We start from the raw sequence: 27,808 nt of genomic DNA on the forward strand, positions 1-27,808 counted from the left end.
GTCATATTTACATGAAAATATGCCTGACTTTGATTTTTAGTTGTCCTCTCTCACCCTAGGATTCTCACTCGGCTCCCGTACGTCTGCAGACAGCAATGCACCACACTGGTTGCATTGATCTCTCCCTAAGCTGCCACCTGCCATCGCCTCCCACCTTTGATCCTTTGCCATCATCAGTGTCTTCAAACAGCACTGCTGTGTTCTGCCTGCAAAAACAAGCATACTCCTCAGTGGAAAAATACCACATTCCAGCTTGGTGAAGCAGGTGGTGTGTTTCATAGGATGGAGCAGAAAGTAGCATCTCTTCTCAAACAAGAAGGAAGACTATTAGCACATCAGCACAGAAAGTCGTGCATGATGAATTTTAAGTGCTGCTTCACAAATGAAAATGTGGTAAAGTTTGAAAAATCAGCTTTGAAAATGTATTAAGTCCATTATTCAAACCCAAAGTCTTAACTTTTTTAAAAAACCCATATTCCCATCTTTCAAATAAGGAGGGTGGAGTAGATGATGTTCAAGATGTTCAAACTTCTTTTTGCTCCGTGAGATTTAAAACCTGATCTTGGCATCACATAATGACCATCACAGTCAACACTGCTCACAACATATACAATGGGATGCCTGGTATGTTTTACAGCTATTATCTGGACTAAATATCCCATTTCATTTCTAGCCTAGGTAGGCAGAAGATGAAAAGGTTTGTGTTTTTTTCTTTGTGTGGACAATCGGAATTAATGTAATTAAATTACTCAGAGTCTGGGAAATGAAGAAGCAACAAACATACTTGAACATCAGAGTTTCTGCTACAGGCTCAGAAGAACTCAGTTTTTATTTAATTTCTATTCTTGGAAGAAGGTTCTTTTTTTCCATGAAGGCTCACTCCTCTGAAGCTAAATAGGACCAAATGGAGCTTCAATAACATGGAGACAAAATCCTACAACCAAGAGTGGGAGCTGTCCCATGCCACAGACACAGCCTTGCAAATGCAGGGAATTCTGCCTGATTCTGACTAGGACTGGCAAAGAAAAAGAGAGCAGCATCCTCATGACAAAGGCCTCAGCCACTGGGTCACTTCTAACTGTGACAACTGCAATACAGGGCCATACGTCCTCCAGCTGATACCATGTACACACAAAGAAATTACTTTTCATTTTTGCATGGTTTTCCCACACACTGCTAAAATGACCAAAGCAGATACTCTACAGTTTTGCTACATATGCAGGAGCAACCTTGCAAACTAGTGTGGTTTCATTTTTGAGATCAAAGGAAGCCGACATTAGACTGTCAGCTCAGCTAGGTATGATTCCATAGGGAATACGAGCACTATAATTCCATTGTAATAACATCTTCCTTTATTTACAAGGATGGCAATAGAAGGAATAACTCAATATAGACAATTCCGAGCCCTGAAACATCATGCACATCAATGACAAGCTATGGAAGCCTGTTCCTTACTGGTCTCTTGCTTGCCCAGAGGGTAGGAGATAACCCTTCTTCTAGGTGACACATCCAGGAGGGTCCAGCGGCTGCTACATGTCACTGCTGAGTAGAGTCTGCCATTGTGTGATGAATTAGGCAGAAAGTCCTCAGCCAATGCTAATGGCTAAGAAGCCATTTCATCAGATTCTTACCCAGTGAAAAGGTGTTTTTTTAAAATAATGAGAAAAAAAGCTTACTGAATTCTCTAGAGCATAGGCCTTGGTACAGGATACCACAACTGTTACTTCTAAGTGGGTATCCAATAAACATTTCTAATTGACCAAAAAAAAAAAAGTTAACAGTGAACCAATATTTACAGGAAAAAAAGTGTTCAATGTATGCACTCGTTTAGCTTAAGAAAGTGTCAGCTCTACTTAATCTATTTCTTTTGTTTGCATTAAAAAAGTATAAAAACGTAAACGTGTATGTATATTTATATTCATATTTTTATATGTATATGTAGTACACTATTATCTGATCCATTGAGAGAAAATGACCTGTCTTTTTACATCTGTTACTGCAGTTACAAAAGTATTAACAATTTAATAAGTAATATCATAAACTAACACTTGTTAAACATAGGTTAAATATTTTCAAAACCACAAAATGGGCTTTTACCTTGTTTTAATCTTAGCAGATTGTTAAGCATCTTTCTAGTTTTGAAGGAGGCAGTGAAATCCCAAACATTCTTGGTTTTCTCTATTCAGCCTGGTCTTATCTAATCTAAAGGAGAAACAGGTTATTCCACCAGCTTTGGACAAACAGTGTGGGGAGAAAGGAAACTCTTTGGCTGCAAGGCTAGTTCCTGTGTGGCAGAGGTACATGAGGTGTCTGGCCTGTGCACATGTGGGATAAGTCAAAAGACCTCCTTAAGATCAAGGAGCAGCAGAACTCCACAATTCCTCCCTCCTAACTACCAGTTTAATTTACTAAACTATTTTATCTCCAATATAGAAACACACTTTCCAAGAACTCTCTTGTTCTTTGAAATTATATTCCTCCCAAAATTACCTGCAACTGAAGGTAGATTGTTTTTTCAGTTGTAGATCTTATTATACTTTGTTTAAATTGCCTACAAAGAAAGGGACAGTTAATTAATTGAATGTGAAGATGAATTTGAGGCTTAACACATTGGTGGTGAATCACAAAGTGCATCTCTTTTTAGGTTTGTAGCAACATCAACTCCAAATGTTAATTTTCAAGTTTTAACATTATTTGTGGATATGTGGAAAATATGACTACACCGTTTGTTAGGAATGAGTCAAAAGAGAAACTTGTTAGTCCTGAAAAATAAACATGCGGAGAACACAATTCTTAAATATAGCTTTAATGGGAGGTGATGCATTCTATTATGGTTAAGAAGCACAACAGAGGCTAAATGCTATGCTCCCCATGGTCCCTCCTTACAAATGTGGTGCAGCTGTCTGGTACTTTCAATGCGATCATTTGATACAATCATTAACGCTAGCTACCTGCTTAGTATTTGCAAAATTACATTGCATGTGCAAAGAATTGAGGTGATATTTTGAAAACCACATAGTTAATGTATTTATCAACTGTGGTTAGAAAGAACAGTTCCTCCAAAAACAGTTCACAATTACCAGTGTTCAAGATAGTTTGTTTTATTCGGTAGCCTTTGATGAATCTGGTAAAGTCTGATCACATCCAAGTGTCATTAAAGATTAGGGTTATCCTGGAATAATCAATCCCAAAGAACAAAAATACATGTTTCTACAAAGATTTGATAAAATCTCACATCCAGCTGGGTGTACTGGCTCACATCTGTAATCCCAGCACTTTGGGAGGCCAAGGTGGGCAGATCACTTGAGGTCAGGAGTTCTAGACCAGCTTGGTCAACATGGTGAAACCCTGTATCTATTAAAAACACAGGAGTTAGCCAGGCGTGGCGGCATACACCTGCAGTCCCAGCTACTCGGGAGGGTGAGGTAGGAGAATCGCTTGAACCTGGGAAGTGGAGGTTGAAGTAAGCTGAGATCGTGCCACTGCACTCTAGCCTGGCGACAAAAATGAGTAAGACTTCATTTCAAAAACAAAACAAAACAAAACAAAACCCTCACATCCTGTAGACAAAAGCCACATTTCACTTAAAAAAAATATGTGATAGCAAATTGGATGCAAAAATAGCAGATGACCTTATAAGATGTTATTCTTAGAAAAGGGCAGCAACATTAGGCAATCTATTATGAGATGAATACTATTTTTGTGGTTAAGAAAGCAGAGTTCATGAGCTTCCTTGAAGAAGTGTTTGCCAAATCCAGCTAAAACAAACCCTTAGCAGGAGAGAGCAAAAAAATCTTTTCATAATTTAGAAATTAAGCTGTACAAGCAAAGCTTGCCTTGAGAAATGCCAATGTATGAAAATCAAGATGTAGAGAGGTAGTTATATATATTAAAACAAAATGCAATAAAATAGCAAGCACTTCTAGTACATTTATTTACAACATGACTATGGTTTGACTAAGTTGGTCCACATACCATTCTTTATATATATACTTACTGTTTATTTGATTTTTGCTCAAAGTATGCAGGTCTTTGTTAAAGGGATCTTAAATTCAAGATGTCTTAGAACAAACTTCTGATTTCCCTCCACTCATATCTACTTTCTTTTGTATTACTCCTGAATTATTATTTTTTTATTGGCACCACCAACCATTTTCTCCATCCAGCTGCCCAAGCCAGCATTTCTGACACCATCCTGAGTACCCTCTCCATCCTTACTAAGCTCCCTCCCGGCTTTATCCTCACCATGGCCTCTTGAACATAGCCTTCTTCTTTGTTGCTTTTGTACTGGCCAAAGGTTTCACAATTACTTCTCTCAGATTTCTACATCTGCCTCTTAATTATTCTTTCTGCTTTCAGTGTCAACACTTGTATACACTCCCTGGCTCCTCATCCCCATAGGGTACCAGATGACATTTTTGAAATGCCAATCTTATGGTATCACCTGAATAGCTCTCCATCACCTAACAGATACAAATCAAATTCTAAAAGTATTCCAAGTTAAGCCTAACTCTCCAGCTTTATCCTTTATCATGTATCCACCCAGAGCTCTATTTATAGGAGAGAGGAAAAAGGCTAATATTTAAAAGAAGAATCAGTAACAGTTTAAGTCAGTAACAAAATAAATCCTTTGTACTTAGAAGTATTTAAAATATATATTTGACACATTTGTTGCATTTCCTAGTTTACAAGCAGTATGTATTAATGAGCCACATTTTTACAATACAAAAAAAGCATGAGCAAATGCATTCAGTGTGATAACTGTGGTCCAAACCTACAGTATGTTTACTTGGTATGTTTGAAACTGCTGTAATGGTAGCTACCGTGGGGCATGTCAAGAGTATCTGGTAATAACTAACGAGGCTCTCTCAAACTCTGGAAATGAAGCCTGCTTTTATGTTTTTAAAGAACCAGAACTGTGATAATACCCATTTAACCTTCCTTTGATTTAGATGGAATTTAAACATATTCACAATAACTATAATTGTACTAAACATCAGTTATGCACAACTAGGAGTCATTTCCCTTTACGGGACATAGAGGAATCATGCTGCAGATTTCTAACTAAATCTGTTTAGTTCCAACTAGTCCAGCTAAACACTGCCTGGCCCACAGTTGATGAAACGCTTCCCTCCTTACCGTGGATGCTCTTCCCCGCCACCCCAAACCTCAAGAAACACTGCTATAGAAAGCTATGTTCCACCCCTAGCAGTGTGAGGCATTTTCTTCCCGTGTGTTAGAGTAGGAAAAGAGAGAGAGCAAGAGACCAACCACTGCCTTTGGAATAAATGAGATGTTGGACTGAAATGCAAAATTAACTTATGCTTTATTTTAAAGCTGCACTGTTCAATACAGTCATCACTAGCCAAGTGTGGCTATAGATCACTTGAAATGTGCCTAGTCCAAACTGAGATGTGCTATAAAATATATAGCAGATTTCTAAGATTTCACATGCAAAAAAAAAAAAAAAAAAAAAAAGAATGGAAGGTGTCTTATTAATGACTTCTTATATTGATACATGTTCAAATAATGATATTTAAGATATACTGGGTTAAATAATGAGTTATTAAAATTATTTTGCCTGTTTCTTTTTCCTATTTTTTAATAAAAATTGTATTTACTTAGAAGCATTCAGAATGTCAACAAAACAGCTATACCTTTTTTTTTTTTTTGCGACTAGAGTGGTATTCAGTTAACAGAACAACTATTTCATATAAACTGCATCAGAGATAACTGAAGATGAAATAACTACCATCCCCATATATAACTCATTTGTGCTGTGCACCAAAAAGAACCTGTTTTAAATTTCCACGCCAATTTACAACCCCCATACTGTACCAGGCACGGTACAGCGCCTATTGAAAATATCACCAGGACAGGGCTATCTAAAGACATATGTGGTAGTGTGTTAACTGTACAAAAAAGGCACTGTACAGCTTAAAAACAAATCTTACGCAGCCTTATATTTCAATTTTCTTCTTTAAAAGGAGTGAGTTGTGTGCAAGGGGGTTAATGCTCTATAGCAGGGGTCCTCAGTCACCCCCAACCCAAGAGTCTATGGCCTGTTAGGAACTGGGCTGCAAAGCAGAAGGTGAGCTGCAGCGGGCAAGTAAGCATTACCACCTGAGCTCCGCCTCCTGTCAGATCAGTGGTAGCATTAGATTCTCACAGGCACGTCAACCTTATTGTGAACTGCGCATGTGAGGGATCTAGTTTGCACACTCCTTATAATAACCTAATGATAAATGTAATGCACTTGAATCATCCCGAAACCATACCCCACCACCATGGAAAAACTGTCTGCCATGAAACTGGTCCCTGGTGCCAAAAAGGCTGGGGACTGCTGCTTTATAGACAAGGAAAAAAAAAACTGCAATAGAACCAATTGCATCATCATTGTCTTCTTCATCTTCCTCCTCCTCTTTATCTTCTTCCTCTTTCTTTTCTTTCCTTTTTTTTTTTTTTTTGGCCTTGATGACTCCCTTTTTTGAAAGTATCAGGCTTTCCTTTCAGTTCAAAATGCAGCAATATTCTTTTGGTATTTTTCCGGCAGCTTCGCAGTCGTCTTTTCTTAAGGCTGTTTGTCGTATGCAGCAGTGTCTTACCACATCTCTCCCAGTTTCTTCTCAACATCATCAATGGATAGGCCAGGATATTCTCCTTTGATTTTAGGGTGAAACTCAGAACAGAACAGAAGAAAGGTCAAAAGAGGTTTCTTGGGTGCGTGTCTCTGAGAAATTCTTAGAAAACTCTGAGAAGTTGATGGAAGCATCTGGGTGCTGCTTCCTGTCCTCCTCCCAACAAGTTTGCACAAAGAATGCATATGATGACTTTTTGCCTCTTGGCTTCTTAGGATTTTGCCTCTAGGCTTCTTACGATCTCCTTTGCTCATGTTAAGTTATTTTTCCTCAGCAAGGCAAGAGTCACCCAGTGCCCACCTGGCTCTCATCTGCCCTGGTACTATCTCTATGGAGCTCAAAATACCACAATCACTATCTTTTTTTCCTATTTTCAATGTAGCTATTACAAATTTTTTTATATTATATAGTTCACATTAAATTTCTATTAGACAGTGCTGCTTGAACGTTCTTTTTAGATAAACAAACGACCAATATCTTGTTTACTACTTGCCTTTCTATATAATAAAAGCAGAGTACAGAATCCATACTGACAAGGGGAGATGAGAGTAGGAGGAAGAATCTCATTATTTCTATTTCTTGATTATTTACATTTTGAGCAGATATAAGGAGGAAAAAAATATGTTGCATCACATCTAAATGTAAACCTATTCTGCAGAGGCAACCTATGGCATGGGCATCACAAAAGTGGTATAATGGTACTCCTAAACACTTTGGAACATTCTCATATATCCAATCTGTGCAACAAAGTCAATGGTCCACCTCGTACGACAGTGCTACTGGTCCACCTTAAGTTTCAGTTTTAACTTTTCTCCATTTTGCTGCCAACGATGATTTACACAGAAGGACATTTACGAATTATCTAAGGACTCTTTGGAAGTGATACTTGCAAATGCCCAAGCTTTGTTGATCCAGAGAGCATATCCTTCATTAATGGCAAAGTGACATAGATTATTATTTTAAAAATTCATATTGATAATCGGAATTCTAAATTCACAATGCCATTCTAAACAGGTGGCACATTATAATCTAACACTAATGTGTGCTTATAATAAAGAGCTTATAGTACACAGAAAATTATGAATTTTGAATGTCATTTTTAACACCAACCAAAAGAAGAAGAGTGTAACATTCTCTTAAACACACACACACACACACCGCTCCGGAGCGTCTGGAGGAGGCAGGTGCAGGTACGGGCGACGCCGGCTCAGGGGCTGCTGGAGGCCCAGGAGGCTCGGACGCGGGCCAGGAAGCTGCCTCCCACGCCGGCTCCTGCTCGCGGGCGCCCACAGCGCGAACATGGCGGGCTGGTGGCCGGCGTTGTCGCGCGCGGCCCGGCGCCACCCATGGCCCACCAACGTGCTGCTCTACGGCTCGCTCTTCTCGGCCGGGGACGCGCTGCAGCAGCGACTGCAGGGCGGCGAGGCCGACTGGCGCCAGACGCGGCGTGTGGCCACGTTGGTGGTGACCTTCCACGCCAACTTCAACTACGTGTGGCTGGGCCTGCTGGAGCGCGCACTCCCGGGCAGCGCGCCACGCGCGGTGCTGGCCAAGTTGCTCTGCGACCAGGTGGTCGGTGCGCCCATCGCGATCTAGGCCTTCTACACCGGTATGAGCATTCTCCAGGAAAAGGATGACATATTTTTGGACCTGAAACAGAAATTCTGGAATACCTATCTGAGCGGACTGGTGTACTGGCCCTTTGTACCGCTGACCAACTTCAGCCTTGTTCCTGTTCAATGGAGAACAGCTTACGCTGGAGTCTGTGGTTTTCTCTGGGCCATCTTTGTCTGTGTTTCCCAGCAGAGTGGTGACGGCACATTGAAGTCAGCTTTCACCATTTTACGTACAAAGTGGACCAGTGCCATGGAAGGGTCCCCGGAGAAATGAGAACTCAAGGACTCTCTTAAAGGGACCACATATTTGACCTAAAATGCACAGAATTGCCTGTAGACAAAATACTTGATGTGCCAATTATGCATTTCATTTTGAGGAATTACTGCTATTTATAAACCCACTTAAAAAATTATGATTATTTTTGAATTGTATTCAGATATTTTTTCCTGTTCTAGTCTGAAATATTACTTCTCTAATTTTTTGGCTGATATAAATAATAGTGGCAAAAAACAACAACAACAACAACACACACACACACACATATACTACATGGGCCAAATTTGTGTTATAAAACAAGCTTGACTAAGCTATAATTAAGAACACTGAGATAACATCAATGTTATTAGTGTTAGTACAAGAAAGAGAATTGCTGGTTTAGAAAAGTTCTTGTCTTACCTTACTACCTTCTTTCACATTTTTATAGAACATTAAGAGAGTGAAGTGGCAGCATATGTGCATTTAGATTAAAGAAATTCATCTACAGGCACTTGGCAGGAAGAGAGGGCTATTTTTAAAAACAACAAACAAAAACCTACTATTCCATTCAATGAAATTTTGCCCCAGAATAAGAAGAGAGACAGAATTGCTTCTTTTTCAAGTGGTTTCAGATCCCAAGTCTTTCAAACTGAGTTCTGTTCTTACAGGTAACAGAAGATATTGTAAAGAACAATTTTGTCTGTACTTGATTTGTGTGTTGATGTGAGAATCTAAATTCTCAGCAAGATAGGGCTTGATTGTGTACTGATGGCACAATGTGTTGCATTAAGTCATAATGTCAATTATATTGGTTCCTACCATTTCCCTGTCTGCATCCCCCTATCCCCATGATTATACTTGAGTTTTAGAAAGATCATTTCGGCAAATGTGTAGCAAATAGACTGTAGAAAGAAACCAGAGACAACAGTTATTTGCTGCCTTGAATTACTGAAATGATGGGAAGGGATGGGAATGGATAAAGGTTTCTTGGAAAAGACGCTCTTTACAGCTACTTTATGGGGATTGCCTCAGTTGTTGTTGTTGTTGTTGTTGTTGTTGTTTTGAGACAGAGTCTAGCTCTGTTGCTCAGGCTGAAGTGCAGGGGCACAATCTCAGCTCACTGCAAGCTCCGCCTCCCGGGTTCATGCCATTCTCCTGCCTCAGCATCCTGAGTAGCTGGGACTATAGAAGCCTGCAACCAGGCCCGGCTAATTTTTTGTATTTTTAGTAGAGATCGGGTTTCACCATGTTAGCCAGGATGGTCTTGATCACCTGACCTAGTGATCCGCCAGCCTTGGCCTCCCAAAGTGCTGGGATTACAGGAGTGAGCCACCATGCCCGGCCATGGACTGTTTCAGTTCTTAAGGGGAGCCCACCAATTATACAATACCAGTATTTCTCTAACATGAGTGAGTACATTTATACTTCCCTCAAAATATACTTTTTTAAAAAGAAATGTTCTAAAATTTCAATGCTCTATTTTTTAAAAAGAAATATTTTAAAATGTTAGAGTGATCTTTTTTCTTTTTTTCAAAAGTAGTCTCATACTGGTTACAGAGTTTGTGACCTGAAAAGTTTTTAACACATTTAAACATTAAACATTTGTTCCAGGAACTAGGCTTCTGGAGATTCAAAAATAAAAGATACCATTTTTGTCTTATCTCACTTAATTACAAATTTGACATAGGAGACTTTTCAATAAACTGTCTAAAGTACATAAAAGAAAGGAGACACTACCATTGAAAATGGGAGCCAAATTAGTTCACAGTTTCCCACCGTATTTATAGGATTTTGCTTGTAGCTCAGATCATTTCCTAACTTTGAACTCAAAGGTCAATGTGTTTCTGAAGTTCTTTTAAACTATATGATTCCCAGAATGGCATGCTATAAGGAGAAGATGATTTCATTTTATCTAGCAAGTGATAAATATGACATCACTATATTTTAAAACCCTGAAAAACAAATAGTACCATATGGTTTGTTTTCTTCCAACCGCAAAGTAACAATCTGTAGTATTCTAATAAACTGCTGTTAGGTCTAAGAATATTTTTGGCCAAATTTTCCTTTTTTCTTTGTTATAACTGGTTTGCTAATAGATTTCTCTAGCTTTAGTTATAATTAGAAGACAGTTAGTGCTTTGCATAATCAAATTGTAATTGCTGTTTGGGTGAAATCCAACCAATTTAAGCATCAGTACCTTCAAAATCATGATGTCTGGCAAAAACAGAATAATAAATGTCAGACTCTAATGATCTAGGTTATCTAATAATGCTTGCTTAACTGTTGAATTATTTTAGAGGCTGGACAACAAGTAATACTTGAATTATCAACATATTTTGAGCATTACCATTTGTAAATGACAATAAGTTAATGGTCTCCAATAAACACAAATGGTGATGATAAGGAACAAAAATTCACTTGAGATCAGAAACCTATCCCAGTCTTAGTTCTGTCATTGGTTAAATATGTGTTTCTGGGTGAGTCACTTAACTTTCTGGATCTGTTTACTGATTTGTAAAATGGAAGTTATGAAATCTAATGATAATGGACATTTGTCAATTTTATTCCATAGATACACCACATTTTGTTTATTCACTCATCTATGGAATAAAATATTTTGGCAAACAAATGAAGTACTGACACATGGATGAACCTTTCAAACATGCTCTCTTTTCTTGTCCTTAAACTCTTGAAGCCTATTTTCCTCAACTCTCCATAGGGGTCAATGAAACTAGTATTTTCATCTCTCTCAGAGAGAGATCAGCCCTTGAGTGATTGTTGTCCCAACAATTAGCATCGACACTTTTAGTATTTGTTACCCCCAACCCAATTACTGTGCTCCCCAGTGATCCTAAAAGCTAGGAATAAATTTGCTTTCTGTTAATGATAAATCTTTAACTCTAAAGAGAAACAGTGCTTGCTCATGTACTCTCATACACTCTTGCCCTCTCTTTCTGTGTAGTTATCTCTCCTGAGGAAAGTTGAATAATTTGAAGAATACTTTGAGTACCCAACTCTATAATGCACTTACTCCAAATCACCCTTAAAAAAGAAAGTAGTGTTTTTTCCTTGAAATCAATCACGCAATATCCCAGGGGTAAGCAGACTCTCCTATAGTAAAGATTTGTTTCTACCAACCCCAGGAAACTCAGAAAGAGGGGTAGTTTGTATTATTTCCTCTCATGACTCAATTAATTAATTAAAGAATTAATTCTAGGATCCTCGGGCCAAACAATCAGTTGCCATTTTTCACAGGAAGCTTAGGGCCCTCTTAAACAATGAAGATTCCAGGTAGTCTGCACTGATAACTCAGGGCTGCCGAACGGCAGGGAGATTGCCCCTGTCTCAAGCCTGCACAGCCTAGGGCACTTTAAATATATGAAGTACAATATTGAGGGGTGGGAGGAAGGCAGCCATGAGAACGCACCTCACAGATCTCCAATAACAGGGAGCTAACCGACCAAGGAAGGGCCCAGTTGCTGGCCGTTGAAACCATCTGCTGCATTTGTGCCAAAGCCACAGCTCCCACATGCTGCTCCCAGCAAATGACACAGTACAGCAGGGTTACCAATGCAGGACTCCTGAGGGCCTTGCCCGGCTACCTAGGACACTTCCCTCCAACTTTATTGCCCTCTCTCCATCACTGCGCTCAGACAAGCACCTTAACTGACAATGCATGTCCCTCCTGCCCCATTTCTCCCTCAGGTGTCTCTCTTACTAAAACATTTGCATGATTAATCCTGTCTTGGCATTTGCTTCTCTAAACACCCAGCCTAACACATCTGGATTAATAACTTACTTAAATTTAAACATTTTTTAAACTAGCAACTTTAAAATTGGTTCTCAAATATTGGGTAAACAGGGAGTTTCTATTGATACTGACTTCTTCCTTCTCTATTTCAATCATCCCCATCTTGAAAAATATATCAATAAAAAATTGGGCTTTTAAATAGATGTGTCAAATTAATAACATTCTTAAAACTAAAAGATTGTCCTTTAATTACAGATTTATCCCCAGTCCTAATGGGAAGGGAGCAAATTAGGAACTGTTATTTGAAATTAGCTACATATGTGTCTGTCCCTCTCATCCCACCGTAACCTCCAGGAGGGTTGACACCTGTCTCAATCATTATTTTTACTGAGTACCGGGTTCGTAGCAGGTACTCAAGAAATATCTGTTGAATGGAGGCAGGAGATGATATTAGTGATGTGAAACTACGGTGAGGTATAGAGAGTAAGGTGGGAAGGGGTTCCCAGATCTCTCTAGTTACATGAAATAACAATTGAAATACATGTGTTGCTTTTATTATGTAAATCACAGAAAATAAACTTTGAGTTTCATTTTACAAACCAGAGAAAGTAAAGTTCAACAAAAATCTTAGCTTTAATGAGAATAAGCAAAAGATAAAGTGAGAAACGTTACAGCGAACTGATTTTAAATGATTGAAGAACTCTGCACTCTATGGGCCTAAAATGATTATCCTGCTTTTTGGCCAAAATATCATATATATATATTTAAACATTAATTATGTATTTTATAACATATGGATACAGATATTCCTCAGTACCCATGGGGGGCTGGTTCCAGGACTCCCTATGGATACAAAAGCAGCAGATGCTCGAGTCTCTTACATAAAATGCTGTAGTATTTAAATATAACCTAGCATATCCTCTGGTATACTTTAAAGCAGCTCTGGATTACTTATAATACCTAATACAATGTAAACACTATGTAAATAGTTGTTATACTGTATTGTTTAGGAAATAAAGACAAGAAAATAATGTCTGTACATGTTTGGTATAGACAATTTTTTTTCCAGATATTTTTGATCAGTGGTTTGTTGAATCCACAGGTGCAGAACCCATGGATACACAGGGCTAATTGTATATAGATTTCCTTGTATTGATAAATTTCACTATACTGTAGATTTACTCAAAGTTCACTATTTATGCCTGTCAACAGATATATTTCTTCTTAGTAAACAAAAGGAAAATCCTGTATCTTCCTACTGTATCAGGTAAAGAAGTTTCTTTAAAACAAAATATTGATAGATGACAGTGGGAAGTCTGACATTTATTAAACTTGATAACAGTAAATGGAAATAGAGTTTGAGAGTTTGATTATTATAATCCACAATGCTTGATTCCTTCATCATCATTTTTTTTTAAAGCAACTTATCTCACCAACTGCCAGCACACTGTATTTATGATGATTAAATTCTTACTACAGCAATGAAAACAAGTATATCAGTAGACACCCCAAACAATGAAGCCTTAAGTAGTATTTCCCATAATAGATCAATACATCTAAATTATATCTTGTCATTGGGAGATTTTTGCTGTGCATTAATGGATTTAAAACCTAATAAACTTTCCCACACTGTTTAAGAACCTCATAATAACGCTGGCATGGGTTCATGTACTTTTAAGTACATTCAGTGAACTTGAAAAGGTGAAAAATATCCCACATACCAGAGTCAGAGAAGGCAGAAAACATCTTTCTTTTTCCTCTTTGCATTATTTTCCCCAGCAAGTGCTCCAAGTGAGGTGGAATTAAAGAATAAAGGTATACTTAAAACAACCTATGGCAATTTAAAATGATTAATTCCAGATATTTTAACATACACAACGTTCTAATGGAAATTTTATGTAGAATAAGTCCTATAGAATTGCAAGTTGGTACTAAACTGACACTGGAAGTCTAACTTTTGCCCTACAGGGGTAGGAAGAAAATAAAAGCACAGCTCTTCACATTTCAAATTGTTAACATGTCATTTTCCTGTGAGATAACCAAACAAATACAAATTGAGATGCCTATGAGGGTCAGGGTATGATAAAATGTTTCACAACCATGCCATAGTAGCAGGAAATAATCCTAAATAATTTAACATGTATTTATATGAAAAAAAATTAGAAAAGCAAGTAATTCCAAGTAGTTAAACAGAAGTAATGAATATGTGAACATTTTCAATTAAAGGTTAAGGAAAACTAAGAGGCCTATAATTTTAGAAAGTCTCACAAATCTGGCAACAGGAGAAAATAATAATTTTCTAGAGAAGATACTTTTGATTTAATATAGAAAGAAATGAAACTCTAATTACAAAAAGTGAACAGGCAGGAAAGGCACATTCATTCCTCTTCCAAAGGTACTGTTTTCCACGTTAGCTGTTAGAAACCACTTGGACAAATGCAGCACTTTTCAAACAATTGCTATAAGCTGTAAGTTTCATTATAAATGATTTTTGGCAACACATTTTTGGAAATGTGGCACATATATTATAAATAAGCAATCTCTCGTGCTACAGCATCTCCTTTCTTTTTTTCATCTGACAAATATTCATGAGTCCCCAGAACATAATTAACACTGTTCCAGGGCTAGGGATAAAGCATGAACAGAGTAATCTAAAATCCCTGCTGACGTGGAGCTTGTTTTCTAGGTGAGACAAATGATACGCAAGAAAGTAAAAGGCCTAATATGTATGCGCCACCACTGCCACTGTCATTCTGCCAGAATATTGTCTTTTGGTTCAGTGCTATTGGGTGTGGTTTAAATAAAATTATAATGTGACAAAGGCCTCTTTTTTTTTTTGTTTTTAGAAAGAAAAAGTCCTTTTGATATTTCAGGTAAACCTTCTTGGTTGAGTTTTAAGGTAGATCTGTCGTACAAAGATGATCATGATATAAACCAGGTATCACCATCTTTTTTTCTTTTTTTTTTCTTTTACATATTTTAGACTTTGCAGACCACCTGTGGTCTGTGTCACCTATTCTTCATTTCTTTTAGGCCTTTAAAAATGTAAAAGCAGGTCAGGCACAGTAACTCACACCTGTAATCCCAGCACTTTGGGAGGCTAAGGTGGGAGAATCGCTTGAGCTCAGGAGTTTCAGACCTGCCTGGGTAATATAGTGAGATACCATCTCTAGAAAAAATAAAAATAATTAGCTGGGCATGGCTGCATATGCCTGTAGTCCCAGCCCAGCTACTCTAGATAGAGCCTGAGGCAGGAGGACTGCTTGAGCCCAGAAGTTCAAGGCCACAGTGAGCTACCTTTGCGTCACTGCACTCCAGCTTGGGCGACAGAACCAGACCCTATCTCTATTTGGAAAAAAAAAAAAAAAAAGTAAAACCATTCTTACGTTACAGGACACAGAAAAACAGACCAGGGGCTGAATTTGGCCTGCAGCCACAGTTTACTAACCTCTGACCAAAGATCTGTGTATACTTGCTTTGAAGTGGCTACAGTCCTACTTAATGTATGCTCAGTCCTATTTATGACGTTTCATCCTATTTTTTTTGCATTTATTCCTTTGCTCTTTATTATTCATTTATTAAAATTGAATAAAACATTCTTTTCTAGAGCTACAATAGTTCCAACTACAGAAGCCTCAAAGTCAGTTCTGAAGAGTAGGGACACCTGCTCTATTTCACACAAGCAATAGAAAAAAATTCTTGGCAGAAAACCTCTCGTATGTCTATATGCTGAAGAGAGTCTGTACACTGGCAAAGATTATGCATGCTCTCCACCAACTTCCTGGGGCAGACACATGTGAGATTTAATGTTCCCTTACCTTGCTGGAGGAACATCAATATTGGAGGAAACAACTTTTCTTTTCTGCTCAAGGAGACAGATGGAGCGAGTGTTTTCTTTTTCATGGTCAAGGACCCGGCTGGCTTTTTTGGTGTCTGCTGTTTTCACATCTTCCTCCATGGCCAAGGAGAACACGTGTTGATGAGACATTTTTTTACTACAGTCACGTTTTAAGTCCTCTGATTGAAATGTGAAGGTCATTTCCCGCTTAATGCTCCCCACCTATGAAATGAAACACAGAAATTCTTACTCACATAAAACATCACCTTTGTATGACTCCTGCAGATGATGGTGAGGAGAGATTACAGACACTGTCCTCCCTGTTCATCTGAAATATTGTATAATTTTAATGAGAAAAATGCAGCATACAAATAAAATAACTTCACAAAATAATATACAATTAATGCATCTATAATGCAAATAAGAAATATCACAAACACACACAAAAAAATGCCTTCCAGGTATATAAAAACAAGGATTGAAAAGCATAATACCTCTAATTTTTTAAAATATAAAACATCACTGTTTTATATCCCACAACTAAGAAAATTCAAGTAAACTCTTAAATATTTCAGTCTGATTATCATGATTAATAGAAGAGAGCTAAAGTATAAAATCAAACTTTCTTTTTGGCTAATAATACTGGTCTTAACCACACTCTGTAGTTCATGAAGAAATCTTTTTTACCCTTCATCCCCAGCAGTTAAGATTTTTTAATTAAAAAAATTTTTAAATTATACTTTAAGTTCTAGGGTACATGTGCACAACGTGCAGAATTGTGACATAGGTATACATGTGCCATGTTGGTGTGCTGCACCCATTAACTCGTCATTTACATTAGGTATATCTCCTAATGCTATCCCTCCCCCCTCCCCCCACCCCATGACAGGCCCCAGTGTGTGATGTTCCCTATCCTGTGTCCAAGTGTTCTCCCTTGTTCAATTCCCACCTGTGAGTGAGAACATGCAGTGTTTGGTTTTCTGTCCTTGCGATAGCTTGCTCAGAATGATGGTTTCCAGCTTCATCCATGTCCCTGCAAAGGACATGAACTCATCCTTTTTTATGGTTGCATAGTATTCCATAGTATATATGTGCCATATTTTCTTAATCCAGTCTATCACCAAAGGACATATGGGTTGGTTCCAAGTCTTTGCCATTGTGAATAGTGCCACAATAAACATACATGTGCATAGCAGCATGATTTATAATCCTTTAATATGTCTCTACAGCAGCATGATTTATAATCCTTTGGCTATATACCCAGTAATGGGATGGCTGGGTCAAATGCTATTTCTAGTTCTAGATGCTTGAGGAATTGCCACACTGTCTTCCACAATGGTTGACCCAGTTTACGGTCTCACCAACAGTGTAAAAGTGTTCCTGTTTCTCCACATCCTCTCCAGCACCTGTTGTTTACTGACATTTTAATGATCACCATTCTAACTGGCATGAGATGGTATTTCATTGCGGTTTTGATTTGCATTTCTCTGATGGCCAGTGATAATGAGCATTTTTTCATGTGTCTGTTGGCTGCATAAATGTCTTCTTTTGAGAAGTGTCTGTTCATATCCTTCACTCACTTTTTGATGGGATTGTTTGATATTTTTCTTGTAAATTTGTTTGAGTTCTTTGTAGATTCTGGATATTAGCCCTTTGTCAGGATGGAGGTTCCAAAATGGCCGAACAGGAACTGGCCGAAGAGGAACAGCTCCAGTCTACAGCTCCCAGCGTGAGCGACACAGAAGATAGGTGATTTCTGCATTTCCAACTGAGGTACCGAGTTCATCTCACTGGAGTTTGTCGGACAGTGGGTGCAGCCCATGGAGCAAGGCAGGGCATCGCCTCACCCAGGAAGTGCAAAGGGTCAGGGAATTCCCTTTCCTAGCCAAGGGAAGCCATGATAGACAGTACCTGGAAAATCGGGACATCCCACCCAATACTGTACTTTTCCAATGGTCTTAGCAAACGGCAAACAAGGAGGCTATATCCCGCGCCTGGCTCAGAGGGTCCCAAACCCATGCAGCCTTGCTCACTCCTAGCACAGCAGTCTGAGATTGAACTGCAAGGTGGTAGTGAGGCTGGGGGAGGAGGGTCCGCCATTGCTGAGGCTTGAGTAGGTAAACAAAGTGGCCAGAAAGCTCGAACAGGGTGGAGCCCACCGCAGCTCAATGAGGCTTGCCTGCCTCTGTAGACTCCACCTCTGGGGGCAGGGCATAGCTTAACAAAACACAGCAGAAACTTCTGAAGACTTAAACATCCCTGGCTGACAGCTTCGAAGAGAGTAGTGGTTCTCCCAGCATGGAGTTTGAGATCTCAGAACAGACAGACTTCCTCCTCAAGTGGGTCCCTGACCTCCGAGAAGCTTAACTGGAAGACACCTCCAGTAGGGGCCGACTGACACCTCTTACAGCTGGGTGCCCCTCTGAGACGAAGCTTCCAGAGGAAGGATCAGGCAGCAACATTTGCCATTCTGCAATATTTGCTGCTCTGCAGCCTCCGCTGGTGATACCCAGGCAAACAGGGTCCGGAGTGGACCTCCAGCAAACTCCAGCAGACCTGCAGCTGAAGGTCCTGACTGTTAGAAGGAAAACTAACAAACAGAAAGGACATCCACACCAAAACCACATCTGTACATCACCATCATCAAAGACCAAAGGTAGATAAAACCACATAGAAGGGGAGAAATGGAGCAGAAAAGCTGAAAACTCTAAAAATCAGAGTGCCTCTTCTCCTCCAACAGAATGCAGTTCCTTGCCAGCAATGGAACAAAGCTGGACGGAGAATGACTTTGACGAGTTGAGAGAAGAAGGCTTCAGACGATTGGTAATAACAAACTTCTCCAAGCTAAAGGAGGAAGTTTGAACCCAACGCAAAGAAGCTAAAAACCTTGAAAAAGATTAGATGAATGGCTAACTAGAATAAACAGCGTAGAGAAGACCTTAAATGACCTGATGGAGCTGAAAACCGTGGCACAAGAACTATGTCACACATGCACAAGCTTCAGTAGCTGAATCGATCAAGTGGAAGAAAGGGTATCAGTGACTGAAGATCAAATGAATGAAATGAAGCGAGAAGAGAAGTTCAGAAAAAAAAGAGTAAAAAGAAACGAACGAAGCCTCCAAGAAATATGAAATTTGAACTATGTGAAAAGACCAAATCTATGGCTGATTGGTGTACCTGAAAGTGACGGGGAGAATGGAACCAAGTTAGAAAACACTCTGCAGGATATTATCCTGGAGAACTACCCCAAACTAGCAAGGCAGGCCAACATTCAAATTCAGGAAATACAGAGAACACAAAGATACTCCTCGAGAAGACCAACTCCAAGACACATAATTGTCATATTCACCAAAGTTGAAATGAAGGAAAAAATGTTAAGGGCAGCCAGAGAGAAAGGTCAGGTTACCCATAAAAGGAAGCCCATCAGACTAACAGCGGATCTCTCGGAAGAAACTCTACCAGCCTGAAGAGAGTTGGGGCCAATATTCAACATTCTTAAAGAAAAGAATTTTCAACCCAGAATTTCATATCCAGCCAAACTAAGCTTCATAAGTGAAGGAGAAGTAAAATCCTTTACAAACAAACAAATGCTGAGAGATTTTGTTACCACCAGGCCTGCCTTACAAGAGCTCCTGAAGGAAGCAGTAAACATGGAAAGGAATAAACGGTACCAGCCACTGTAAAAACACACCAAATTGTAAAGACCATCGATGCTAAGAAGAAACTGCATCGACTAACGAGCAAAATAACCAGCTAACATCATAATGACAGGATCAGATTCACACATAGCAATATTAACCTTAAATGTAAATAGGCTAAATGCTCCAGTTAAAAGACACAGACTGGCAAATTTGATAGAGTCAAGACTCATCAGTGTGCTGTATTCAGGAGACCCATCTCACGTGCAGACACACACATAGGCTCAAAATAAAGGGATGGAGGAAGATCTACCACGCAAATGGAAAACAAAAAGGCAGGGGTTGCAGTCCTAGTCTCTGATAAAACAAGACTTTAAACCAACAAAGATCAAAAGAGACAAAGAAGGCCATTACATAATGGTAAAGGGATCAATTCAACAAGAAGAGCTAACTATCCTAAATATATATACAACCAATACAAGAGAATCCAGATTCATAAAGGAAGTCCTTAGAGACCTACAAAGAGACTTAGACTCCCACACAACAATAATGGGAGACTTTAACATCGCACTGTCAACATCAGACAGATCAATGAGACAAAAAGTTAACAAGGATATCCAGGAATTGAACTCAGGTCTGCACGAAGCAGACCTAACAGACATCTACAGAACTCTCCACCCCAAATCAACAGAATATACATTCTTCTCAGCACCACATCACACTTATTCCAAAATTGACCACATAGTTGGAAGTAAAGCACTCCTCAGCAAATGTAAAAGAACAGAAATTATAACTAACTGTCTCTCAGATCACAGTGCAATAAAATTACAACTCAGGATTAAGAAACTCACTCAAAACCGCTCAACTACAGGAAAACTGAAAAACCTGCTCCTGAATGACTACTGGGTACATAAGGAAATGAAGGCAGAAATAAAGATGTTCTTTGAAACCAATGAGAACAAAAATACAACATACCAGAATCTCTGGGACACATTTAAAGCAGTGTGTAGAGGGAAATTTACAGCACTAAATGCCCACAAGAGAAAGCAGGAAAGATCTAAAATTGACACCCTAACATCACAATTAAAAGAACTAGAGAAGCAAGAGCAAACACATTCAAAAGCTAGCAGAAAGCAAGAAATAACTAAGATCAGAGCAGAACTGAAGGAGATAGAGACACAAAAAACCCTTCAAAAACATCAATGAATCCAGGAGCTGGTTTTTTGAAAAGATCAACAAAATTGATAGACCGCTAGCAAGACTAATAAAGAAAAAAAGAGAGAAGAATCAAATAGACAAAATAAAAAATCATAAAGGGGATATCACCATGGATCCCACAGAAATACAAACTACCATCAGAGAATACTATAAACAACTCCATGCAAATAAACTAGAAAATCTAGAAGAAGGCCGGGCGCGGTGGCTCAAGCCTGTAATCCCAGCACTTTGGGAGGCCGAGACGGGCGGATCACGAGGTCAGGAGATCGAGACCATCCTGGCTAACACGGTGAAACCCCGTCTCTACTAAAAAAATACAAAAAACTAGCCGGGCGAGGTGGCTGGCGCCTGTAGTCCCAGCTACTCGGGAGGCTGAGGCAGGAGAATAGCGTAAACCCGGGAGGCGGAGCTTGCAGTGAGCTGACATCCGGCCACTGCACTCCAGTCTGGGTGACAGAGCGGGACTCCGTCTCAAAAAAAAAAAAAAAAAAAAAAGAAAATCTAGAAGAAATCGATAAATTCGTAGACACATACACCCTCTCAAGACTAAAACAGGAAAGAAGTTGAATCCCTGAATAGACCAGTAACAGGCTCTGAAATTGAGGCAATAATTAATAGCCTAACAACCAAAATACGTCCAGGACCAGACGGATTCATAGCCAAATTCTACCAGAGGTACAAAGAGGAGCTGGTACCATTCCTTCTGAAACTATTCCAATCAATAGAAAAAGAGGGAATCCTCCCTAATTCATTTTATGAGGCCAACATCATCCTGATACCAAAGCCTGGCAGAGATACAACAAAAAAAAGAAAATTTTAGACCAATATCCTTGATGAACATCAACGCAAAAATCCTCAATATGATACTGGCAAACTGAATCCAGCAGCGTATCAAAAAGCTTATCCACCATGATCAAGTGGGCTTCATCCCTGGGATGCAAGGCTGGTTCAACATTTGCAAATCAATAAATATAATCCATCATATAAACAGAACCAAAGACAAAAACCACATGATTATCTCAATACATGCAGAAAAGGCCTTTGACAAAATTCAACAGCCCTTCATGCTAAAAACTCTCAATAACTTAGGTATTGATGGGACATATCTCAAAATAATAAGAGTTAGTTATGACAAACCCATAGCCAGTATCATACTGAATGGGCAAAAACTGGAAGCATTCCCTTTGAAAACTGGCACAAGACAGGGATGTCCTCTCTTACCACTCCTATTCAACACAGTGTTGGCAGTTCTGGCCAGGGCAATCAGGTAGGAGAAAGACATAAAGGATATTCAATTAGGAAAAGAGGAAGTCAAAGTGTCCCTGTTTGCAGATGACATGATTGTATATTTAGAAAACCCCATTGTCTCAGCCCAAAATCTCCTTAAGCTGATAAGCAATTTCAGGATACAAAATCAATGTGCAAAATAAAAATTTCAGGATACAAAATCAATGTGCAAAAATCACAAGCATTCCTATACACCAATAAAAGACAAACAGAGAGCCAAATCATGAATGAACACCCATTCCACAATTGCTTCAAAGAGAATCAAATAACTAGGAATCCAACTTAAAAGGGATATGAAGAACATCTTCAAGGAGAACTACAAACCACTGCTCAACGAAATAAAAGAGGACACAAACAAATGGAAGAACATTCCATGCTCGTGGACAGGAAGAATCAATATCGTGAAAATGGCCATACTGCCCAAGGTAATTTACAGATTCTATGCCATTCCCATCAAGCTACCAATGACTTTCTTCACAGAATTGGAAAAAACTGCTTTAAAGTTCATATGGAACCAAAAAAGAGCCTGCATTGCCAAGACAATCCTAAGCCAAAAGAACAAAGCTAGAGGCATCATGCTACCTGACTTCAAACTATACTACAAGGCTACAGTAACCAAAACAGCATGATACTGGTACCAAAACAGAGATATAGACCAATGGAACAGAACAGAGCCCTCAGAATTAATACCACACATCTACAACCATCTGATCTTTGACAAACCTGACAAAAACAGGAAATGGGGAAAGGATTCCCTATTTAATAAATGGTGCTGGGAAAACTGGCTAACCGTATGTAGAAAGCTGAAACTGGATCCCTTCCTTACACCTTATACCAAAATTATTTCAAGGTGGATTAAAGACTTAAATGTTACACCTAAGACCAAAAAAACCCTAGAAGAAAACCTAGACAATACCATTCAGGACATAGGCATGGGCAAGAACTTCATGTCTAAAACACCAAAAGCAATGGCAACAAAAGCCAAAATTGACAAATGGGATCTAATTAAACTAAAGAGCTTCTGCACAGCAAAAGAAACTACCATCAGAGTGAACAGGCAACCCACAGAATGGGAGAAAATTTTTACAATCTAACCAGCAGTTAAGATTTTAACAAAATCCGTTCCAAGGCCATATCATAAAGTCAGAATAATTTTTCTTATCATTTGTAACTAAATGTAATGATGATTAAGGTGGGAGATCAATATAAAATTAAACCTCAGTGAACTGAATCTTAGTACTTTAGACTTTGTGATAACTGAAAAAGGAGACTGAAGCTAAAGAAACGTTTTTGTAAGGTAATTAGTACTGTAAATGAGGACTGGAGAAAGCCAGTTAAAGTTCCACTATACAAAGATGAGTCTATCTGGTAATCTGGAGTCTCACTAATCAGTGGGGTGTATTTCAAAATATGCACAATCATGAGACATTTCACGGGCCTGTGATACAATCCATTTCCTCCGGTTGGGTCATCTGTGGAGTCAGTAAATCTTCACTCTCCCATTTAAATAGAATATGTGCTTGTTTCTTTTTAATTTTAGGTATGAGAAAAAGCACAAAGGTTTTAATCAAATAGATTCAGATTTATAGAAGCTAAGGTCACGAGTATAAATCATTTTCAGAATACAAGGAGAATAAGTGTGTTTGATAACAGCAGAGACTGGTAAAGGAAGGTATTAATGACTAGAAATTCTCAGACTAAAGGAAAACTGAAATACATGCATGCTGGAGTCACGGCATCTGCCCCAACATGAGACTTTCCAGAGTCCGGGGATGACTTGGGCCTTGGAATCCATTTGGCTGGCATGGATCTTTCCTATGACACATAGAGCACTACACAGAGCTCCATTCTCATCTTGGCCTCTCCTACCAGGAAGAAAAGAAGATTCTCTTCCCATGGCTTTCCTGTCAGACATACACCCAGCTCCACAGGAAGATGGTCACCTACTCTGGTCTACTTGTAACTCATTAAAAATTCACAATATTTCTTAGGCTGTATTAATGAAATCAAATAAAGATAAAAGAAAATCTATTGTCTGTTTTTAAGTGTTCACTGTTTCAATGACATCAATATACAATAGAAAGACATAAAATATTTCAGACTTCCACAAATGAAATAAATGATAAAAATGTGTTTAGAAAATCAACAAATATAAGGACAAGTATGTTAAACATCCATCACTAGTCAATGCTCTGTGTAACTCTCTTTACCTGGAGGTGGGGGGAAAGGGGAGAGTTTTTCACTTCTCCACCAGTCCATTCCTAACCTATGTTACAACAAGAAAACTCTAAACAACAGGCATAAAGAAAGAAAACGAAGGCCTAGTTTTGATGATTATAAATTGCTTTTAAGTGTCAAGTATCATGTGAATTAAATATTTAAGTATTCACAGTATTAAGTTGAAACAAAAATTTACATCCATGTCTCCCTTGGGGCCAAATGCATTAGTTAAATGAATTATATCCAAAATTTAAAGGAAGGAAACAACATTACAGGAAGTCTAGCTTTTAGCTTCAAAAATTTAGGGGAAAGAAAAAAAAACCTGAAGCAAATTAATGCAAATAGAATATATTCCCTATAGAAATAATAACTGTATGTCATGCTCTTAGCCAAGGATTCATAATAAAATATAGTAATATAAAACAAAGCAATCTATAAATCTTCTGTAATACTTTCTAAGAAAAAAATTAATCTCTCAATAGTAATCAGAGAAATTTAGCAATATAACAGATTTTAAAGAAAATTTAGCCCGGACTTTTTATTTAAAAGTAGAATTAAAATGACCAAAAAGGACCAAAATAAATCTAGAGATGAGTAAAATATTTTGGACACTATGAATCATGGGTTCCACCATTTGTAATGCTAGTGGAAGGGGTAAATGGCAGATGTAGATACTCATTATGTCACTATGCTTTAAAGCATGTATATATGTATCACATGTTCTTTTTAATGTTATTTTATTCATATCAATTATTATATTTAAGACACAAAAAATGACAGCTCACAGGAAAGGAGAGAGTAGAAAGCATATATAACATCAAGTCTTAAGAAGCTGGGCTCAGAAATGGCCCAGAGAAATAGGGTGGTGACTGGAGGGGATGATGGACGAGAAAGCATTTTAAGACAGGAGGTAAAAGAGTATGTTTGTATACTGAGGCAGAATGGAAAGGAAGGGATGAGCAAGGGCTGGCAGCAGCAGTAGAAGGTGACAAGGCTCATCCAGCTATTGCAAATGAGAACTGACTGGAACCTACATTAGCTTAACTGAAGAAAGAAGCAAAAGGAAAATATAATTCCCATTCATATGAGATTTCCAGAAAAGGCAAATCTACAGAGATAGAAAGCAGATCAGTGATTTCCTGGGGCTGGGGGTGAGAGCAGGAACTGACTGCAAATGGGCATGAGAGAACTTTTTGGGGTGATAGAAATGTCCTAGGACTAGACTGTAGTGATATTTGTATGAGCAGTAAGTTTATTTAAAATTATTGAATTGTATCTTACAATGGGAGGAATGTTATGGCATTTAAATTATACCTCAATAGAGCTGAGGAAGGAAGGATAGAAGGACGGACGGACAGACAGAAGGAAGGAAGGAAGGAAGGAAGGAAGGCAGGCAGGAAGGCAGGCAGGCAGGAAGGCAGGCAGGCAGAGTAACTATTGATATAGAGGGTGTGTTTCTTTCTTTTTTTTTTTTTTTTTTTTTGAGACGGAGTCTTGCTCTGTCACCCAGGCTGGAGTGTAGTGGCACAATCTCAGTTCACTGCAACCTCCGCCTCCCAGGTTCAAGCAATTCTCCTGCCTCAGTCTCCCAAGTAGCTGGGATTACAGGCACCCGCCACCACACCCAGCTTTTCTGTATTTTTAGTAGAGATGGGGTTTCACTGTGTTGGCCAGGTTGGTCTTGAACTCCTGACCTCGTGATCTGCCCACCTCAGCCTCCCAAAGTGCTGGGAATACAAGTGTGAGCCACCACACCCGGCATAGAGGGTGTATTTCTAAGAACCCCTAGAAACAAAAATTTGGAAATTGTGATGCAAAGAGGTAGCCACCAAATGTATGGATCTTAAAAACAAAACCAAAGAAAACAAAATAAAACAGAGGTGGCATGGCAACCCAAGCTGCTGCAAGCAGTTGTGTATTATACCCTGAACGCTGGTCAAATGAGGCTAAAATTCAGTCCCCATTCAAGCCATATCCCCAGGCTTCCTTACTTTGGATGAAGCACATTTTTCTGATTCATGTACCTGGAGAGGAACTTTTTGTACTTCATCTGTCCAAATAGGGTGTTTTTATTTATTTATTTTCCCAATTTGTACAATGCCCTGGTGACAAAACTGTTCTTGGTGATCTGCAAGGTCTAGGCTAAGTTAGCTTGCTGCTTCTTTGAAGGTGGTATCAATTATGTGATTCATAAATATGAGCTGATATTCTTGTTAATGGAAAACTTGAGACAATCTGAAAAATCACTCTATGCTATAGGTCCTAAGCAGGCAAAGTGTTCAATGATAGAAGACAGCCAGAAAGAACAAAAAAACATCTGATTGGAAGGAGAGAACTCAATAGCAGCATTAAAGCTGGTAAGGGCAAGAGAAAGAAGAAATAGTATGCACGGCACTAATAGAAGAAGATGCTCACCTTTGGGGATAAATGGGGATCTACCAAAGAAGGGAGGGCTTCTCACAGCTATGGGATTCCTTGTAAGGACCAGGAAGAGAACACAACATAGGTAAGAAACTGACGGCTTCCCGTAGGAGAGAGACCTAAGTGGCAGGGAAGAGCTGATGCTGATGTTCAGATTAATTTCCCCCACATTAGGATTGATTTAAAGAACTTGCTTTCCTAACACTGTAACTTCTATTGCTCATCAGCACTTCGTAGTCATATTGTACTACACTAGCTACCATCAAATTCCTTCTCCCTACCCAAACAGAAGCTCTTCATATAGTGTATCACAGACATACACATTATTCCGTATAATTTCTTGCAAGGGAACAAAGCTTCAATGTTCAATTATATGAGAATACCACCAATTACTGAGTTAACGGACAAATAAAACTCAGAATTTTCATTCCAATGAACAGCTTTTGTTTTCCTAGAAGAAGATAAACAGTGTATATATAAATATGATATACTTGGGGAAATTGCCATTTTTTTTTAACAAGAAGTTAACAGTATCTATTTAAGTCCTGAATTTCTCTAAATGGTATCCTTTGTAAATTCGATGCAACTTCCTAAGACGGACTGAAGCTCATCATTTCTTCTCGATACAAAAACATCTAGTTTCCATAGGAAGATCATAAGGGCGCATCAGAAAAGAGGACGTCTCTGACTTCAGCCCACCTACTTGACCAAACCTTCCTTCTGCCTACACTCAAGTACACTCCACGCCACCTTAATCCTCACACCCTTCTTACAGATTTACAGTAATGAAATGCTAAAAAGCATGTGTCAACACTCAACTTTTGGAAACTGTCCTCAGTTACTCATCTCAACCCAATCAGTTTTGAGGAGTTGGCTCTGGAGATTAACAGGATTTCCAGGAATAATCTGAAAACAACCCGTTTGC

At 38.8% G+C, this 27,808-nt stretch overlaps 1 protein-coding gene and 1 pseudogene across 2 annotated transcripts in view; one reads left to right on the forward strand and one right to left on the reverse strand.

The window, feature by feature from the left end:
- Positions 1-27,808, reverse strand: part of ZNF704 (zinc finger protein 704) — a 248,392-nt gene that overhangs the window by 171,896 nt on the left and 48,688 nt on the right. For both annotated transcript variants that reach the window (XM_025394540.1, XM_025394541.1), the window contains exon 2: positions 16,080-16,321. In XM_025394540.1, coding sequence (XP_025250325.1) covers positions 16,080-16,300 — 221 coding nt within the window. In that variant the 5' untranslated portion in view covers positions 16,301-16,321. The remainder of the gene's footprint in view (positions 1-16,079; positions 16,322-27,808) is intronic.
- LOC112630322 lies at positions 7,858-8,452 on the forward strand (annotated as a pseudogene).

This window comes from Theropithecus gelada, chromosome 8, assembly GCF_003255815.1.
Source record: "Theropithecus gelada isolate Dixy chromosome 8, Tgel_1.0, whole genome shotgun sequence".
In the NCBI taxonomy this organism is placed as follows: domain Eukaryota; kingdom Metazoa; phylum Chordata; class Mammalia; order Primates; family Cercopithecidae; genus Theropithecus; species Theropithecus gelada.